The sequence below is a fragment of the Arachis hypogaea genome, chromosome 11, assembly GCF_003086295.3.
Source record: "Arachis hypogaea cultivar Tifrunner chromosome 11, arahy.Tifrunner.gnm2.J5K5, whole genome shotgun sequence".
Classification (NCBI taxonomy): Eukaryota; Viridiplantae; Streptophyta; class Magnoliopsida; order Fabales; family Fabaceae; genus Arachis; species Arachis hypogaea.
In genome coordinates, this window is record NC_092046.1 from 144081837 (window position 1) to 144102474 (window position 20638).

Consider the following 20638-nt stretch of genomic DNA (forward strand, 5'->3'; position numbering starts at 1 on the left):
TGGATCTGCCTGGCATAAATCCAAATTGGTTCTTTGTTACTTGTGTCTCTTTTCTCAACTTCTGTTCTATCACCCTTTCTCATAACTTCATGGTATGGCTCACGAGTTTGATCCCTTTATAGTTTTTGCAACTTTGTATATCCCCTTATTCTTGTAGATAGGTACGGAGGTGTTCTTTCTCCACTCATCAGGCATCTTATTTGACCTTAAAATCTCATTAAAAAGCTTGGTTAACCAGTTGATGCCTTTTCCTCTTAGGCCCTTCCAATCCTACTGCTCTGCCATTTTTCATCTGCTTTAGAACCTCTTTTACCTCGAAGTCTCGAATCCTTCGATAGTAGTCAAAGTTTTGATCTTCTTCCCTTGTCCATAACCGACCAAGGTTCGGAAGAGTCATCTGTCCTTCATTAAATAACTTGTAGAAGTATCTCTTTCACCTTTCATTAATCTTCTCCTCTTGAGCTAGCACATCTCCATCCTTATCCTTTATGCACTTAACCTGATCCAAATCTTTCGTTCTTCTTTCATGGCTCTTTGCGATTCTATATATACTTTTTTCTTTTTCTTTCGTGTCCAAAAATTGGTAGAGACCCTCATATGCTATTGTTCTTACTTCACTTATAGCCACTTTTGTCTCTTTCTTAGTCGCCTTATATTTTTTCCAATTATCTGTATTGCAGCATAAAAATCACTCTTTAAAACACTCCCTTTTATCTTTATCTTTTTTTGTACACTCGCATTCCACTACCAGGACTCCTTGTCTCTTGGTCTTATTCTTTTAGATTCACCAAAGCTTTCTTTTGATGTTCTTCTAATAACTTCTGTCATCTCCCTCCACATCTCTTCCACGTTTCCAATCTCACCCCCACTTTGCCTCTTCTCCTACTCGTCTTAGGGAGCTTCTTTATTCCTCACCTTTCATCCGCCACCACCTCGTCTTTCGGTTCTTCGTATGATGTCTTTTCCTCAACTTTTGCTCAATGCAGAAATCCATGACGAGCACCTTATGTTGTGTTGTCAAACTCTCTTCCGAGATAATTTTACGATTAATGCAAAATTTCCAGTCGACTCTCCTCAACAAGAAGAAGTCGATTTGAATGCTTGTCATGCAACTCTTATAGGTTATAAGATATTTGTCTCTCTTTTTAAAACATGTATTTGCGTTTTAGATTCAAAAGATCGAGTTCGATCCTTGGTGAACCTCAATTAAAAAGTGTTTGTCCAAGAGCAACATACCTTATTCAATTCACTCCCATCACTAAGGTACGATCACATTTATTCTTATTATTCAAATTGGTTTTCAAAAGATTATTTAATCAATTTTTTCAATAATTTTAAGTTAGTCTTATTAGTTATCCAATCACTTTTATTATTGATGGCGTCAAAATTTGCTAATGTGGCACAATAAATAACACTAACACTACATTGACAAATTTATGTAATTAGATCAATCAATTTTAAATTAAAGGGAACTTTAAAACATTGACATCCCTCAATCTGATTAGGTGTGTCTTGTAGCATCATTTAATATATCTATCAGCAAGCTCTAACAAGTGACGAAAAGACTAATGATAACTACTTACAATTTTTAAAAGACAAATTTGATAAAAAAAAAAATTTGATGACCAATTTAGATTTGACCATTTACTTTACAAACAATAGACCCTAAGAAATTAAATCAGTTGGCCTGCTGACATGAAATAAAAATAATAGTGAAATAGTTCTTTTTATAATTATGTTAAGTGAATACAAAAAATCAGCCACTAATTAGCCATTATCTATAGAAATACATATTTAGCATATCAATTTTTTTTATTATACTGCTGTAAATAAATTTGATTATTCTACTATTTTGAGGCTTAATTATTCTAGTATGATAGGTTTGATTTTCTATTGTGCTGATTTTTAAGTTAGAAATTAGTATGCATAGATCAACTTAATAGGAGTCTTAGCCGAAATTCTTTTGCCAAATCTGCTCTAATCACTACAGACAACATCTCAAAGATCTTTGTTGATTAACTTTTCTTCTCAGCAAGTGTGAATATCATGGTAACAATAGAATTCCTTTCATACAAGTCAGCCAGTAACAAGGCTAACCTTTCTCCAAATTCATTATAAAGGCACTAATCACTTCATTTCACATAAAAATTTTAAACAATTAATCACTGCAACTCTTACATCATTATTATCAAGAGTGAAGAGTCTACAACTGTGTCAAGGTCTACAAAGATTCTAACTTAACAAATGACACAGTTCAATCACATGCTAACATGTTTTGCTATGTAATAGCTTTGATAGCTGAGATGGATGATGCTTCTCAAAACGTGTCACATATCTTTCCAGGAACTTCTTGTCAGTCAGATAAAATGGTGTAGCTAAGCTAGCATCCTTTTTCATCAAACCTTTGGAGAGAAGATACTGCACAACCAAAGCCCTTGGAATAACCCTTTTTTCCAAGCTCAATCCAAAGATTACCGGCGCCACGCACAGCAACGAAGGATCCCAACCAAGCTTACCAACCCAAAAGCTCATGACTGCTATGATTTTCTTCTCGGACCGAAGCATGATCTGCGGATGCTTCCTAAACACATCGGAAAACTGTTCCTCCGACCAACCCCAAGTCTTACAGGCTTCAACTTTGGCATCCCACCCGGATTTCGCCACAGCCTTCTTAGCCATCAATGCCACACTGAAATTCATCAAAGAAGGATCAATCCCTAATTTCTTCACTTCTGCCACAGTTTTCCACAAATTAGAACTGGCTAATATAGAAGGCCTGCATTGAAACAAGCGCTTAATGTGGGAATGAGTTAAGCCCTCATCAAGAAGCAATTTCACATTCTTGCTTACATAGAAGTGACCCATGGATGCAGGGGATGAAATTACACAATTCATGGTTTTTTCATCAGAGGATAAGAACCTCCTAATCAAATCAAAAGCAGGAACTATACCGTTCTTGAGGCCAAGAAGCAGTAATTCGGGGTTGCCAGTTACAATTCGGAGAATGTCAGAGTTAGAAGCACCTTTGGAGGCTAAAAATTGTAACTTTGGTAAAATCCTTTTGTTAGGGTTACAGCGTAGGAGAGCCGGTACCCTAGTTGTTATTTTGGTGATCTGGGAATCTGAGAAACCGTGGATTCTGAAAAATGCGATGATTGAATCGGCCTTGCTGGGTCTGATGGAATTGAAACGAACCTTGCTGAATAATTTGAGAGCAGATTCTTGGGAGAATTCACACTTATCTGTGAGGCACGATACTGGTTGGGAAGTGGTTGAGATCAAGTGTGAGCGTTGGAAAAGAAAAAGGTGGCATTTCTGGATTGCAGATGCAAATGGGTACACAGTAGCTCTTCCTAATCGAGATATGTACATCATAAAGATAATTAGGATTCAATCAATTCGGAGGAGTTTCAGAACCAGAAATTGCGATTAAAAAACCCTAACCCTTCAAACCAAACTAGTAGTGATATACATGGGTGAATTTTAGTATACAGAGCCAAATTGGTACAGATTTAAAGATTTGTTATACCACACTTTTTAAAGTCACATTTTAAACCGTAACTCTTCACAAAGAAAAGTGTCACCTAATGGAAAAAAGTAAATTAGAAGATTTAAGAGAAGAAATAATCAAGTTATCAAAATTAATAGATCAAAAATTAATGATTTTAACTAATGTTAACTGTAATGACACCGAATTCTTAAAATCAATACAAAATAATTTTTCTCAAAATCTTTATTTTACTATAAGTTTTATTGAAGGACTTCAAAAACCTGAAAAAATTTATTTTTCACACGGAATTTCTAAGAAATGTTACCATAGAAATGATTCCCCACATCTTTATCATACTTTTAACCCACAATTAAATTCTATAGTAGATATGCTTGAAGAAATATTAGTATCCATAAAATTTTAAAGAAATAAAGAAAAAGAGAATCCCAAAGAAGAAAAATTTCAAAATATAATCAACATAACAGATCTAAAAGTAAAACCACCACTAAAATTATAAATATTAAAGAAAAATTAGAAGAAGTTACAATGCTTTTTAAACAATTAAAAATGGCTCAAGAAAATAATATGATGGAACAAGGATTTCAAATAGAAGAAGAATTAGTAAATTCTGAAAATATAGAAAATGAAGAACACATCCTAGATTATTCAAGTGACGAAGAACCAGCAATTTCAATACAAGTAAAAAATGAAGCTGGAACATCTAAAGATAACCAATCTCAATATAAATGGGAAACAGGTTTTGATAATTATGCTTTTAAAAAAGGGTTTATAAATAAAGATTCAAAATATACAAAAATACCATCAAAATACGTTCCTAAAATCCAGGAAATGGAAGGAGAAAGAATGCTTGATTTAGACTGTAAAAAGAATGAAAAAGAAATTTTCGAAAATTGGTTGAATTCCTTTTTATTAGAAGCTTTTACTAATCCAAAACTTAGTGAATTGTCTGGAAGAGATATTTGGAATTATATAGGATTTCATACTAAAGAAACTATAAGAGATTATATGACATCAATAGAAAACCAAATAATAGAAGATTTAGCAACAAAAACAACAGCTTATGATAAGATATTATATATAATGATGATTCTATATAAAGAATTTTTTGAAAAAAATATTATAGATCATAGACAAGAAGTCTATGATAAGGAATATCAATAAGCAAAAAACCATTTAGCTAATATCCAGATATATGATCTATGTAATGTGGAATCTTATATATGTGAATATAGAATACATTATTACAAATTAAAAGAAGAAGATAAAAATCATTATCTTAGTATGTATATAACAAAACTTCCATATCCTGCTAATGAATTTATAATTGGAAAGATTTATAAGAGAAATAAATAGAGGGACAATTGAAAATAATTTTGGTGGAGCAACCGCTGCAATAAGAGAGGAAATAAAAGAACGTTGTATGCAAGAAGCCACTCAAAAAAGATTTGCAAATATAATTAGAATTTGCTGTCAGGATAATGAAGAGATACCCCAAAAATATAGGCTTAATAAAAATTTTCAGAGAAAAAGAAAATATCAATTTAGAAAAAGAAAATACTATCCAAACTGGAGAAAAAAGAGGTATTTTAGAACAAGAAATAACAATAAAAACAAAAGGCAAAAAAGTGACTATTGCCCAAATAAAAAAGAAAACTGTAAGTGTTGGTATTGTCAAGAAGAAGGACACTATGCAAATGAATGTCCGAAAAAGAAGGATAAAAAAGATCTTACTAAACAAATAGAAATTGCTAAGTCTTGTTTTATGGAACCTTTAGAGGAATCTGATGATAACCTAGACTATATTTTTGAATATGTCTCAGAAACAGACTCAGAGACTGAGTAATAATGCCACATTTATTACTATAAAAATAACAGAAAAACTTATAAATGCTTTTATAGATTCTGGAGCAACACAATGCTTTGCTAGTTCAAATATAAAACTTGATTGGAAAAAATTAAAGAAACCATTAAGAGTTAGAATAGCTGACAAATCAATACATAAAATTGACCAAAAAACAGAGATGACTGAAATTTTTATTCAAAATTATAGGTTCATTGTTCCATCTATATATATGTTAGACTCTGGAATGGATTTTATCATAGGAAATAACTTTTTAAAACTATATCATCCATTCATTCAAGAATTAACATATATAGTTTTAAAAGCTCCACACGATTCTTCAATAAATCAAAAATCAAAACGTATAAAAATACCAACTACTACTATAGATAAGATCTTAAAATTTAAAATATTTTCTATATTAGAAACATGTTATTTAAATTTATACTTTCAGATAAATATTCCAAAAAATAATCTTGAAATAAAGATAGAGGAACTTTTGGATGAAATTTGTGCTGAAAATCCTTTAGATATTAAAAATACAAATAACGAATTAGTAAACATTAAATTAAAAGATCCTACAAAAGAGATAAATGTTCCAAATAAAATTCCTTATTCCGCAAGAGATAGAGAAGAGTTCTCTTTAGAATGTAGAGATCTTTTGGAAAAAGGAATTATAAGATTAAGTAAAAGTCATCATGCGGCTCCAGCCTTTTATGTCAAAAACAATAATGAAATTAAAAGGGGAAAACGAAGAATGGTTATTAACTATAAGAAGATGAATGAAGCAATTATTGGTGATGCTCATAAACTTCCAAGAAAAGATTCTATTTTAGAAAAGATAAAAGGAGCAACTTGGTTTTCATCTCTTGATGCAAAATCAGGATATTGGCAACTTCGTTTAGACGAAGAAACAAAGAAACTAACTGCTTTTACTTGCCCAACAAAAGAATCAACAAGTGTGTTACTCTATGAATGGAATGTATTACCATTCGGATTAAAACAAGCTCCAGGTATTTATCAAAGATTTATAGAAGAAAATCTAAAAGAATTAAATGAATTTGTTTTAGTGTACATTGATGATATACTAATTTTTACAAAACAGGATAAAGAAGATCATCTTCAAAAATTATTAATAGTTTTAGAAAGATGTAAAGAAAAAGGACTAGTTCTTAGCAAAAAGAAAGCAAGAATAGCAAAACAAGAAATAGAGTTTCTTGGATTAATTCGATCCACTCAAGGAAAACTAAAACTTCAGCCAAATGTCCTAGAAAAGGTAAATTTATTTCCTAATAAAATAGAAGATAGAAAACAATTACAAAGATTTTTAGGATGTATAAATTATATTTCTGATCAAGGATTTTTAAAGAATATAACAGAATACACTAAAAGCTTATTTCCAAAAATAAGTACTAAAAAAGAATGGAAATGGGATGAAAAAGACAGTATGCAAATTCAAAGGATTAAAGAATTATGTGAAAAACTTCCAGAACTTTATATTCCAGAAGAAAATGACTACTTAATAGTAGAAACAGATGCTTCAGACATAACATGGTCAGGATGTCTAAAAGCTAAGAAAGCTATAAAAAGTTTGGAACAAGAAAAAGAATCACTAGATTCTAAATATTCCCCAAAGGAATTACTTTACAGGTACATTTCAGGGACTTTTACTCCAACAGAACGGAGATATACCACTCATGAAAAGGAAACTCTAGCAGCAATTAAATCTCTTAAGAAATGGAAAATTGATTTACTACCCAGAGAATTTACATTAAGAACAGATTCAAATTATCTAACAGGTTTCATACGATATAATTTAAAAGTTGATTATAATCATGGACGATTGGTAAGATGACAATTATTTTTGTTACAATATCCAATAAAAATTGAATATATTAAGGGTGACAAAAATGTTATTGCAGATACATTAACAAGAGAATGGAGTTCGTCTACAACGTATTAGATCAAGAAATTCAGAAATACGAACAAGAACTTGAAAAATGCAAGCATTGTCAGCAAATAAGGACACATATCCAATCCCTCAAGAAGGCCATCGAAGCAATGAAATCAACACAACAATCAAAACCATCAGAGTTCAGCCAGCTAAGCGTGGTGGACAAATCAGGTGAAGAAAAAATTCCAGAAAATAAAACAATTGCTGAAATTATCAAAAAATCCACCCAAGATAAAAAATATTATGTAATTTATAATGGCCCCATGAAAGGAGTATATGATGCCTGGGAAAAAGCAGCACCATTTACACATCAATCAAGGATAATTCATAAAGGAGGATTTTTAACACTAGAAGAAGCAAAGGAATCTTTCAGGGAATATGAAGCTCTTCATCCAGAGCAAACCCTAAAAAGAGCAGATAAAGCTCCAATTCAAACCCAGAGAACAGGAATAATAAGAAACATTCCTACAAGGGCTGAAATCAAGGAAAAGAAAAGGGTCTGTAGATCAAATCTCAGAGAAACCCTTAACATAGTTCTAAATTGGACTGAAGAAAAAAGGGCAATCTTGGGATATTATCCTATTGCCAAAGAACAGCTAACAAAGCTGGTTATATTTCCAGATGCTTCCCCATCTGACACCTATCAGTTTTTCCAGTATGGATTAATTGATACAATTTTAATTTTTAATGATTTGAAAATTATTAGTGAGTTTCCTGCAGGATTCATTGATGCAGTAAAGAGATTTAAAAATATGATTGACAACGTAAATCCAAGGGATATATCCCTAAAATTTACGAATAGTCAACCTATTTTTAATGAAGAAGAAGAATGTTTGGTTCCAGCACATCAAGTAATCTTCATGTCCGTCTTCCCAGGAAATTTTCAACCAATTGATCAAGTTCAAGATTTAACAATCTACAGTCATGAAGGAAGACTAGACAGCACACTAGCAAGGGTCTTCGAAAGAACTCAAAAGATAACAAGGGAATCTCACACAAGAATCAATTATAAAAGCAGAAATACTTTGCTTGTGTCCAGTAAAAGGAATGAAATCGAAGAAAGAGAGATGAGACTCTTAGTGGAATTTGAATCAGCATTCTACAACTTATCTGGACTCTTAGAAAAGCTCTCCGAAGGGATAAAAAGGAATCTCTGCTATTTGATAAAAGACAGAGAAGACCACAAGTGCCAGCTATGTGTCTCAGAGTTATCTGAAGAAAGCAATAATGAAACGGAATCAACCCACATGATAAAGGAAGGAGACAACGCATCTGAAGGCCACATAATGAAAGAGGAGGACAGCACATCTGAAGCATCTCTCTCAACATTATTGCATAATGACGTAAGCGCTTAGGTCATAGAGCACCAACAATGTAGCTGGTGCAAGATAATAAACAATGACGTCATAAGAAGGGTAAGGATGGGAATTGTCCATCAGACCCAACCATTATAAATAGGTTGCTTAGGCAATTGTAGAAATCATCAAACCATAGAAAGCAGGAGGCAAAGAGTACTCATATGCTAGGAGAGCAAGGAGGAAGCTGCTGAGGCGATTCTATAGTTTGAAGAAGAATTCCCTTAGGGAAAACCAATTCTAAACTCCCCTCTGGAGTTAGTATCTACAATCTCCCCTCTGGAGATAAAAACATCTTATGTAAAATATACTAAATAAAGGAAGTTTTTCTCCAGAAAGGTACGCCTTTATCCTAATCTCTTAGTTATGAATTATTTAGAAAGCTTAGAATTAACAGAAGAATCTGATTATTATAGATTAACTGCTTTATTAGATAACGAAAAATAGGCTGTTCTAAAAACAGAATTAAACCTCAAATCAAATGAAATTTTAATAAACAAAATCTTTTAAAAGAAGTTTTTAATAGAAAAAATATAATATACTATGGAAAAATTCAAGTTGAAAGCCCTATAAAGATAAAATCTGCTAATGGAGAACTTGAAATAGCTTTGATAAATGATGAAGAGTTGAGTAAACAGATTGGGAAAATTAAAGATCAACAAAAGAGATCGAAAATTGGATGGATTCATATTAGTACTATACAAGTCTTAATCAAATCTACATATATGAAAGGAATTAATTCACCAATAAGCTTAGCGATTTGTGATAAAAGAATTACTGATGACCCAATAGATCAAATAATTGGAATTGTTCATGGAAACTTGGCAAATGTAAATGTAAAATTCAATGCCCATCTTGGATATGCTATACCTTTATCAACTGAAAATCTTGGAAGATCTATAAGTTTGGCTTATAAATTTCACAGAAAGAATCTAATGGAACAAGACGATGAACCATTTTCAATTACATATGCAATAAATTATGCTTTAACAAATAGCCATCATAGTATAATATTTAAAAACAGAGAAAGAATTTATGTTGATGAATTATTTCAGAAAATTGTAAAAACAGAAATACCAAAATATAAAGCTATTGAAAACCCAGTTCTATTATTAAAAGAACCATCAGGAAAATTAGTTTCATCGAATTTTCAAATAAGAGAATCTAAAATTAATAGCCCTTTAAGTTTATCCAAGTTAAAGATTAAAGAAGAAAATTCTGAAATAAAAGAATTAACAAAAAAGGTCGAAAAATTAAATGAAACCCTAAACATTAAATTATGACAATAAATAAAGAAAAAATATATGTAACTTATCAAGACAAGAAACAAGAGCTCTTTGAAAGAGAAAATCGGTTGAATTATTTACAGTTTTCTGAAATAAATCGAAGAGCATTTGAAGCTCTAAAAACAATCTATGACAAGTTAAAAAGAGAAGTCGAAGAGCTAGAAAAATTAATAGAATCTCTAGAAAATAATGATGAATCGATGATAGAATTTGCAAAAATTCTAAGATAAATAATGAAGCATACAAAGATTGAAAGACCAGAAAATAAAATAAAAAGGAAAAGAGCGAAAAAATTAAAAAGTAAAATAAAGAAGTATAAAAGGAATTAAATAATCTTCAGATAGAAATTGATGACGTTATAATAAAAAGGATAGAAACAAGAATAAATATAAACAAGTTGGAGTTAAACTTAAAAAATTTATAAATGCTTGGAAAACCATATTATGACTTAAAAGAATTAAAACTGTTAAAAGAAAAAATGGAAAATGAAGTTAAAAAATTAAAAAGATATTTAGAAATAACAGAAAATGTAAAAATAAAAGAAGTTTTTGAGGATTTAAGAAATTATATTAAAGATAAAAGGTTTTATATACAATAATCCATGCAAAAAAGAATATTATAAACTAAAACAAGACTGAAAAACTATAAAAATCAGAAGTATAAATACTAGTAATACGGTCAATACTTTTTATTATGAATTGGAAAATTATTCGAAGAATTAATAGAAATTTCGAAAAAGAAATTAAAAGAAAAGACGACTTTAAAGACGACTTTAAAATTTGGTATCAGAGCCAAGTTAACGATTAAGGGTAACACTTTCTCTTTAAGCAACACTTTTAATGACACGCTTTTTCAGCCACAAAAGAACAAAAATCTGTACAGGCACATCTGTACACTAGATGGCCCCTAATTCATGATATCGTAATTTTTAATGTTTTTCCCTAAAAGAGAAATTATAGAAGGTATACAAATAATGATAAATTGGAGTATTCAATTTGTGTATCTCAAATTTTTTAATTTTTTTAATAGAAATTAAATAGTCTTATTTCTGTATGATAGTTTAATTTTTGTATGTTTATAAATCGAACAATTTAATTTCTGTACTCATAACAATTTTTTTTTGAATTAAAACGCGCTAAAACACAGTACAGTAAAGTGGAATAATTAGATTTCAAAATAAATTAGACAGTCTAATTTTTATTTTTTTAATTAAATAATTTTACATTAAAAAAAAATACTATTACTACTCTAATATAAAAAATAAATTAGTATATAGCAAATAGGCAAATATTAAGGTGGCTTTGTATATAAATTTAATTTTGATGTAAATTATATTTAACTATATAAGTAAAAAAAAATAACCATATTTTATTTTGAGAACTTTTTATTTTTTATATTGTATTATTAAGTGTGAAATCTTTCGTGATGGACTAAACTATGTGTTAAACATTGTTATGGTTATTTACAAAACGTCAATGACATTTTGTATTTTTATAACTAAAATAATATTTTTTTATCAAAACGTCGATGACGTTTTGTCTTTTAATAATTAAAATAATATTTTTTATTACAAAACGTCAGTAACGTTTTGTTCTTTTATAATTAAAAAATTATTTTATTATAAAACGTCATTGACGTTTTGTGCTATTATCACAATTATGTAAAACACTAAAATAATCAAATACTTTGTATTTCACATTAAAATTAATCATATATAAATTTTTTAACCTTATTTTGATTGTATAAATAGTCATTTAAAAAAATATTATATAAATAAAAAACAAAAAATAATCATATTTTATTTTAATTGTATAAATAATTATTTAAAAAAATGAATGTAATTATTATACTATCAGTAAATTAAAATTAAATTTTTTGTATATTAAAAAAAGGATGTTTATTTTCTTTCATTGTTAAAAATAATTAAAACACAAATTTAATTTTAAATGAAAATTAGTGAATCGCAGGCATATGGATTGGATATGAAAGAATTCAAACCTCCCACATATGTATTAGTGTATTTCTTTCTTTTATTAACATAAAGATTGAACGTTCAAAAAACAAAATACAATTAGCAAGGGCAAAAAGATTTGAGGCAGTGCTTTTTTCGTTGAAGTCTCAACACAGCCAAATCCCTAGCTTCCTCGATTTCAATTCGCAGCAGCGATGAGCTCCGCTGGTAAAACCCTCTCTCTCTCTCTCTGAAGCTGCGTGCGTGCATGCTTTCTCTTCTGCTTTTCATAAAGGATAAATTTTGAATCTATGCCTCAATCGGATTCTAACACATTATTTATTCATTTAGCTGATTTCGTTACACACTCGATATGTGATTATTGATTAGTTTTTTTATATATTTAAAAAGTTTTTTTAGGGGGGTGTTGAGGTAGGGTGAGACTCGAACTGTTTAAGTATGTAAGGTGCTAATGCAGATGTAAAACCCCTAATTTATAAACAAATTTTACCTTTTTTTCTTTTTCTATGGCCACTGTAGTTTTGATTTACTCTTGGTGGATGCTGCCATGGTTTGAATTCTAGCTGTAGGCTCGTTTTTATTTGCATTGATTGCTTACACTTTTGGGGAAAGGTGAAGGTAAGTACTTTGTGGTTGGATATATACGTTTTTATAAGTCCTTGTTCCGGGAACTTCGAATTATGTTAATGTAAGCAGCTCATCAAATTTTACGAGTGAAAATCTGTGGTTTTGTGGCTCAAGGAGCATGCCTTGTAGAGTTGTAGTTTATCATAATCTGTCTGGATATGTGGATATAAGATGGATTTGCCTTTGGATAACAGCTTAGTTTTTCGTGTTTCAGATACCATCAATGCAAATTCTGCTGAGTTTGTCAAAGAATCTGTTCCAGGGACAAGCCTGGAAAAACAGCAGGATGATACAAGTATGGATTTCGGAATTTATGTTTAACTTAAGTTTTCCTCGGGATGGCTGTCTCGATGATTTTTGAGATTTGATGATTGTAGTGACAAATTCCCTAATGTTGTCCATGTCTTGATAGAAATAAAAGCTCAAGTTGATGCCATGTGGGGACAAATGAAGAAAGGAGTATCTAATGATATCCTCAGAAGGTTTACAAGCAAGTCTAATTCCACTGGAAAAAGAACTGCAAAGAAGGGAGCTTTTGTAAGACCTTACAGTTGCTTTCTGTCTATGAACCATGGGATTTCTAGATAAAGTTCTTTTAGCTGTTGTTAGCACGAGTTTAATAACTTCCAAATTTAATAACTTTGAACACAGAATTGTTTGTCATATCTGGGGTTAGCACCAAAGGCAACTGAATCTGTTGGGCAAGCCGCTTCCTGTAATGGGACTGTAATGGAGCAGAGCAATACAAGGGATGAAGCCAAGAAGCTTGCTGCTAATGCTCTTGCAGCAGTGAAAGATGATGCTGCTGCTTCTTCCTCTGGCAGGGGAAAACTTGTGGTAAGCACATTCTCATTTGACCCAAAAGTAGGGGAAAACTCATAGAAGACTTGAGGGATTGTGCATTGATTTATTTCCTCATGTTCTAAATTTCCAAATTTTAAGGATTTATATATTAACATCCCTGAATTATAGCATGAAGCCTTTGAAATAATTCTGGCTTTAATTGTATGTCTTATATGTCGTTCCAAAATTATTTATTTTACCAGTGCCAATTGCATGACCCGTCACTGTTTGTTCATCTGTTTCCTTTCACAGATTACTGAGGTTCGGGACTTTGCTGGTCAAGACATTGAAGTAAAGAAACTCTTAGATTTTGACTCGAAGGAGGCAATGGAAAGAGCCAAAGTTGCTGCACCTTCTGCGGTGGATGCTGTCCTTGAACAAATCAAGAAGAAGCAAAAGCTCAGTGTACTTGATAAGACCAAAATGGACTGGGGAGAGTTTAAGGAAGAAAATAAACTGGAAGGGGAGCTTGATGCTTACAAGAGGAGTTCAGACCAGTATCTAGATAAGGTCTCCTTCTTGCAGCGAACAGATTACCGCGAGTTTGAGAGGGAGAGAGATGCAAGACTGGCTTTGCAAGCCAGGAAGCGGCCAGATATGCGAGAGGAGCCATATGAATGATGGAAGTAGTATAGAATTCCTATCTTTGAAGTATGGTTCAATTGGGAGTTGTTTTTCTAGGGGCTATTGTTCCTGGGAACTGGGAAGGTCTTGATCTCCTAAGAGTAAGATCTATGATCATTGATTGGGGCATGGCCATTTTATTTAACAAGGATCAGACTCTTCCAACTGATGCAAGACATGCACCCAATGAATCTCTCTTGTTTTTATTAAAAGACTAGTAAATTCATAATTTGATTTATAGCCTTAACTTTTAAGTATCTTCTTTAAATATTGTGTAGAGCCAATTAACCAACCCCCAACCCCAATGTTTCTGCAATGCACTTATTCTCGGATGAAAACATTGACATTAAATTTTAAATTTGAATCCTGTAAGAGTTTAATGCTAACTTCATACAGCTAGTTCTTGATGGTTGGTTTCTCTATTGGTCATCTCTTCTTAGCAACGAAATAACCGAAACCCATACAAAATTTTGCCAGTTTTACCTCTGCTTGTTTGAATTCCTTTGATAAATAAAACCACCATGGAATTTAGTTGTTCAATGGTTCAATTTTCGGCCACTTTTATGCCGAGACATTTTATGCACTCTTCTGAGAGTCTGGATTCACTGACAACAGAAGCAAATCGGAAGAACCGGACGGGTAGATGAAAATATCTTATAAAGAAAAAAAGGTCAGTGAGATTGTCGTTGAATTAAAAATAGAAATTACATTACTGCTCCAAGCAGAAGAGTATAGATGTATTACTCAAGGATAAAACAGCACAACCATTCCCCTTATTATGCACGGAAGTAAAGAGAGCTAATTCGTATTTTGAACACCTGAATCTGATTTTAACAAACAAGACGGTATCATCTCCAAGTCATTGTAAAATTCTTGGGAAAAAAAAATGAAAACATGAATTTTGAAGCTACTGGCTTTTCAAATGTGAATTGGCTTGTCATAGGTGGCCATGGCGGCTTCTTTCACAGCCTCACTCATTGTTGGATGTGCATGGCAAACACGTGCGATGTCCTCACTCGATGCATCATACTGCAATGCTATTGCTGCTTCGTGGATGAGCTCTCCTGCATTGGGTGCCATAATATGCACTCCCAATATCTTGTCTGTCTCCTTTTCGGCCAATATTTTTACTAATCCTTCAGCATTGTCGATTGCCTTAGCCCTGCTGTTAGCCATGAAAGGGAACTTCCCAACACGGTACTCAACACCGAGTTCCTTTACCTGTTCCTCTGTCTTCCCAACAGATGCGACCTCCGGGTTTGTATAGACAACACCGGGGACCTTGTCATAGTCCACATGGCCAACCTTACCAGCTATGTACTCAACACAAGCAACTCCATCTTCTTCTGCCTTGTGTGCCAACATGGGGCCTGGAATTACATCTCCAATTGCATACACACCTGAAACATTTGTGGCAAATCTTTCGTTTACCAAAATACGCCCTATCTTGTCTGTTTCCACTCCTATCTTGTCTAACGCAAGTCCAGCAGTGAATGGAGTCCTGCCAGCAGATACAAGAACAACATCTGCTTCAAGCGTGGTCTGTTCACCACCGGCAGCTGGTTCAAGGGTCAGCTTCACGCCATCCCCAGAAGTATCAACTCCAACCACCTTAGTCTTCAGCATGAACTTCATGCCTTGCTTCTCAAGAGAACGTTGAAACTGCTTGCGAACTTCCCCATCCATGGATGGAACAATATCCGGTGCAAACTCCACAACAGTCACCTCGGATCCAATTCGGCCCCATACCGATCCCATCTCTAGGCCAATATAGCCAGCCCCAATGACCACAAGTTTCTTGGGGATTTCAGTTAAAGCAAGAGCTCCTGTAGATGATACAATTTTCTTTTCATCAATCGTAACACCAGGCAAAGATTTCACGTCTGAACCGGTGGCAATTATGATATGCTTGCCCTTCACGACAGTATTCCCACCATCGAGGGTTTCCACTGATACTTCAGAGGGCGAAACAAATTTACCATATCCTTTGACATAGCTCACCTTGTTTTTCTTGAACAAACCTTCAATACCCCGGGTAAGATTAGAAACAGCTTTATCTTTTTGAGCCATCATGGCTGCCAAATCAACCTCAACAGAGGAGAACTTGATCCCATGGTTGGCAAATGCATGTTGGGCCTCATGGTACATGTGGGAAGAATGCAAGAGCGCCTACACCAAGATATGAAGGAACCATAAACGAGTAGATTGGTTAGAAATTATACCACAAGTATTCTTGAACTACACATGGAAGCAAATTAAAACCTCAACAAAGTATTACAACCTTTCTAGTTCGCCTTAAGCTATCTACGAAACTGATTTCGTAAGGTTGATAATCCAGTTCCTATGAATGCTTATACCTTAACTATGATCTTAATGAATCAAATTAACTCATTCACACAAGCAGGTGTAAAAATAACGCAACATACAAATCTAAAGCAGAGCAGAAGTAAAACAGAATGTGACTAATGAGCACAGTTGCAATCAATTCCGAGAAAGCTATGAAAATTATAATAGAATTGGGGAAGCAATCGAAAGTTCATTGATTGGGAAGGAAGAAGAGGAATCGAAATGGAAAGGAAGGACCTTGGAAGGGATGCATCCAACGTTGAGGCAGGTGCCACCGAGGGCGCCGCGCTTCTCGATGCAAGTGGTCTTGAGACCGAGCTGAGCCGCCTTGATGGCAGCGACGTAGCCGCCGGGGCCACCTCCGATGACGACGACGTCGTTTTCGTCAGATCCAGAGGCGAATCCTCTCGACCTAATGAACGAAGAGAGCGAGAGAGAGTATCTAAGCGTCTCCGATGACACGCTCTTCGTCGCAAGCTGGTAACCCTTTCTCCTCGCCAAGTTCGCCAAAGCCATTTTTCTTCTCTTCTCTTTTTCGACTCACCGCACTTTCTCTCCTCCTCTTTTTCTGAACCTATTAACCTAACACAAACACAACACAGTGAAACACAGAACAAAAGAAATTAGTGTTTGATTCGATCTCGGCCCTTCATTTTCGGGGTTTTCTGATTATTTATTATGTATTATTTGGTGGCAGCTATTTTGGACCGTTGATGATGATGATAATGTTTCCTTTGAAATATTCTCTTTGGTAGCTGTGCTTTTTTAAAGGCAAAGCTTGGACTCACAAATTACAATACGCCACTCTTATATATATTATAATAAAAGGAATAAAATGAGAATTAAAAGTTGTAGCAGGCGAATTACAAAGTTAATATTACTAAGGTAAGATAATTAGGTAAGTGAAAATTTGGTTGTGTTGTTAATAAAGCTAAACCATTCATTTTGATTTAGAAGTGTAGAGAGGGGCTACTATAATAAATGGATAATAAGGAAATAACGGCCTTATACACCTTACCTTACCTTAGCAAAGGTTATGCAGTGCTACCCACACCTTCCTTGCAATACAAACGGACAACATATGAATCACAATTGGTTGCATTTGCTACACACGTGATCCTTTTGATTATATTTTATACACGACAAAGAAAATATCCTCAGAAAAGATGGGATGAGGGATTGGTTAATCATATTATCATCATAGAGTGCCAAAGGATGATATTTCCTCCATGCTAGGTTAGCCCCACCAGCAAACATACATACATACAGCAATAAAAGGTTCAAATAATAACACAACCAAGATTCGAAACTATAACGTGTCAAATAAATCGCCATTCAAGGTGATATGCTAGATAATAATGTAAGAATGTAAGAATGGGGTTTTCATGCAAAACTACAAAGAGCAAAGCATTGCTGAATGATGATAAGTCTAGTTCATATCTTATTTACACCAAAAAGCATTAACAAGGCAAGGGGCTAAAAAATCAAAACAACGATGACGAGGGACCCTTCCTACTCCGCCAAAATTAGTTACACTTGTCTCTTCATGTACCAACATAAACTGGAAAATCAGAACTCCCAATTAAATAGGTCTCCCCCCTAACTCCACCAAATATCCCTTTCTATCCCTACAAAACTGCTGGTTGCCTTTTTCTTTTTTTCTTTTTTTTTTTTTTTAACTCTGAAAGCCTAAAAGAACAGATTAATCTTCAAATGAAAGGAACATTTCTGAATCATTAGAATTGCAATTTACAATCCCACTTTTTACTCTGACAAGCTTTTCAATCTATTTCGGGTCTCTTCAGACAGGTTACAAGCCTTGAATCTTCTTCTCCAGGGCGAAGAACATGACTCAACAATGCTTTGGACAGGGGACAAGCATATGACAATCACAGTGAGATTGTCTGATGTATTTAGGCGCAATGCTTCCTTCGCCAGTTCCCGGGCACTTTGCTGTGGGTCGTCATGCCTTCTTAATCCGCGACGAACAAGGCTAACGGCAACTTGGCTGGACATAACATCCCAGATCCCGTCACACCCAATGATTAAGAACTCATCCTCTTCGGTCAAAGTAACCAGTTGAACATCTGGCTCTGCTATAAGAGGGGATGCAATACCAAGTGGAAACTTAAAGTTCCAATCACCCAGGGCACGAGTTACCGAAAGATAGCCATTAAGATATCCATCATCAATGAAGGCGCCCAATTCCTCCACTCTCCTCCTTTCTGGCAAATAACTTGGCCTATGATCTTGAGACATCTCTACAGCCGTACCTCTCCTGCAAAGAACTGCTCGACAGTCTCCAGCATTGGCAACCAGCAAATGATTTCCAAGTATAAGGGCAGTCAATGCTGTAGTCCCACATGAACTACTAACACTCTGTTCATCAGCCAAGGCAAGGTCTGCCCGTATAAAAGCTCTCCGATGAGTGTCTTCCAATTTCTTCAGAAAAAGTGAATCGGTGTCATATGATTGCAGCATATGAGCATCTTCAAAAAATAACCTCATAGCATTCCTCTTAACAAAAGCAGCTGCTTCAGGCCCTCCATGCCCATCAAAAACTGCATAAAATGCACTCGGCATTGGACACTTGAACACAAATCCAAGGTGGCCAGCTAGATCATCTATCCGAATGTGTTCATCATCCATAGATATGCGTGGTCCAATCTCTGCAAAGCTACCAGAACGCACATTTGGAACAAACTCAATCACAGGAGTCTCCAAAATGGAATCTTGAACCTCAGAGCATGCACCCTAACACAAATACAATACTCAGTTAGACATCAACACAAAAACGGTGAAACAAACAGAACATAAGCCTGATCACTAAAGCTCATAGAGCCTACCAGCAAAAAGTGATTAAAATTTTCAGCCATTTTATTTTGGGGCTCGATTAGTATTTAGTAAAACACTATATTCCAAAATTCGGTTCACAAATCTCTGCAAAACACTGGAAACTTCACCACATCCACCAATTGAAATAAGATAAAAACATCATCATATTCATAATACCGATTTCAGATTTGATAATTAACTATTAACTAACGCAAATTCACAGCTAACTCCAGAATACTTAATACAGAATAATCAACGAAACAAACATCCCAGAAAATTAAGAGGCGCAACAAATAAAAGGAAACACCAGATTCCTTAACCAAAGCACGTATCCCAATTGAAACAAAAAACCTAATTTTTATTCTGAGGGATTTAAAGGGATAAGTATGTGTAGAATGGAATTGAGAAGGGAACAAAAAAAAGCGTACTTGACCAAATATGGGGACAGAAGGAGAGGTTGGGAGACCTCAATCTTAACGTTTTGTTCTTGCGTCACGCACAGATGATACTTCATGTCCAGCATCGGAATACTCTGCTTACAGATAATCTCCGCTTCCGCTACCATGTTCTGGCTCACAATCATCTTCAAACGCCGTTTTCGGGAACGAATTTAGGGTTCTCAAATTTCCCTAATTGAATCCTAAAGCCTTCAAATTGGGTCTGAATTGGGATTCCTTTGCAGAAGAAGAAGAACAACAACAGCAACAGTAACAAAATTAGGGTTTGTTTCTCTCTCTAACTTTCTCTCTCTCTCTCTCTCTCTTATTTTTCCTTGCTTTGCAAATTGCAACGAATTCTGCGTAAGTACTTCCAGGGAGCTTAACTACGACGCGGTTTATATACAAGTCAGTGGGCGCAAGACGAAATTTCCGTTATACCCCTACGGATAACCCCGAAAATCTACTTTTTATGGGATTTCGGGGTTCGAGTGAAGGGTAGATTTGTCAAACGAGGAACGGTACGTAGATTCGCCACGCTTCTTCTCATGGGCCAAGTAGATTCGATTCAGTAGTCTATTTCTTTTATTTTTTTAAAACGGAAATTACGAGAATATCCCTGCATATGCTTCTGAACAAAGTTAAGTTAATTTACCCACAGATTAATGAATCAGTAAGTGCATTTTTTTTTATGTTTAACTTTGCGGCTAAGCTCCTAGCATTTCGTGTCTTTGGTAGCTTTTGTGGATGTTGCGTATAAGTAATTCTTATTAGCATGAATTATTACCTTTCTAAGCATATAAAATTTATAAATAATGTATGGAGTTGGTTCCTTAAATCATTTGAATATTTATATAATTGTTGATAGAAAAAAAAATGGATATCATTTAACTCATGACTCATCAGTGAAGCAACCTTTTTTTTATCAATCTAAATTACTTAATAAATTATAAATAAATAACTAGACCACAAATTCATAGGAACAAACATAATTGTAGCATTGAATAT

General features: G+C 33.8%; 3 protein-coding genes and 1 pseudogene across 3 annotated transcripts; 1 reads left to right on the top strand and 3 right to left on the bottom strand.

Annotated features, from left to right (window-relative positions):
* Positions 1-2108: 2108 nt before the first annotated feature.
* Positions 2109-3481, bottom strand: LOC112723239 (transcription termination factor MTERF15, mitochondrial-like). The gene has a single exon (XM_025774505.2). The coding sequence runs from the start codon at positions 3373-3375 to the stop codon at positions 2266-2268; it is 1110 nt and encodes a 369-aa protein (XP_025630290.1). The 5' UTR covers positions 3376-3481; the 3' UTR covers positions 2109-2265.
* Positions 3482-11890: 8409 nt separating this feature from the next.
* LOC112723243 (uncharacterized) lies at positions 11891-14398 on the top strand. Its single transcript, XM_025774507.3, has 5 exons — positions 11891-12125; positions 12760-12840; positions 12958-13082; positions 13197-13382; positions 13641-14398. The coding sequence occupies exons 1-5, from the start codon at positions 12113-12115 to the stop codon at positions 14007-14009; spliced, it is 774 nt and encodes a 257-aa protein (XP_025630292.1). The 5' UTR covers positions 11891-12112; the 3' UTR covers positions 14010-14398.
* A 300-nt stretch (positions 14399-14698) lies between these two features.
* LOC112723240 (dihydrolipoyl dehydrogenase, mitochondrial) lies at positions 14699-18355 on the bottom strand. The gene is made up of 2 exons (XM_025774506.2): positions 16596-18355; positions 14699-16181 (listed from the first exon to the last, which is right to left on the bottom strand). Exons 1-2 carry the CDS (start codon positions 16872-16874, stop codon positions 14931-14933), a joined length of 1530 nt encoding a protein of 509 aa, XP_025630291.1. The 5' UTR covers positions 16875-18355; the 3' UTR covers positions 14699-14930.
* LOC112723242 (probable protein phosphatase 2C 2) lies at positions 17777-19999 on the bottom strand (annotated as a pseudogene).
* Between the last annotated feature and the right edge of the window lie 639 nt (positions 20000-20638).

What these genes read in the sequence shown, in the direction of transcription:
- LOC112723239 (XM_025774505.2), bottom strand. Translation starts at nt 3,375, where the DNA reads ATGATGTACATATCTCGATTAGGAAGAGCTACTGTGTACCCATTTGCA.
- LOC112723243 (XM_025774507.3), top strand. An exon ending in CTGCAAAGAAGGGAGCTTTT is followed by an intron (nt 13,083 to 13,196) that starts GTAAGACCTTAC and finishes CTTTGAACACAG; the next exon opens with AATTGTTTGTCATATCTGGG. An exon ending in CTGGCAGGGGAAAACTTGTG is followed by an intron (nt 13,383 to 13,640) that starts GTAAGCACATTC and finishes TTCCTTTCACAG; the next exon opens with ATTACTGAGGTTCGGGACTT.
- LOC112723240 (XM_025774506.2), bottom strand. Translation starts at nt 16,874, where the DNA reads ATGGCTTTGGCGAACTTGGCGAGGAGAAAGGGTTACCAGCTTGCGACG. An exon ending in TTGGATGCATCCCTTCCAAG is followed by an intron (nt 16,182 to 16,595) that starts GTCCTTCCTTTC and finishes ATCTTGGTGTAG; the next exon opens with GCGCTCTTGCATTCTTCCCA.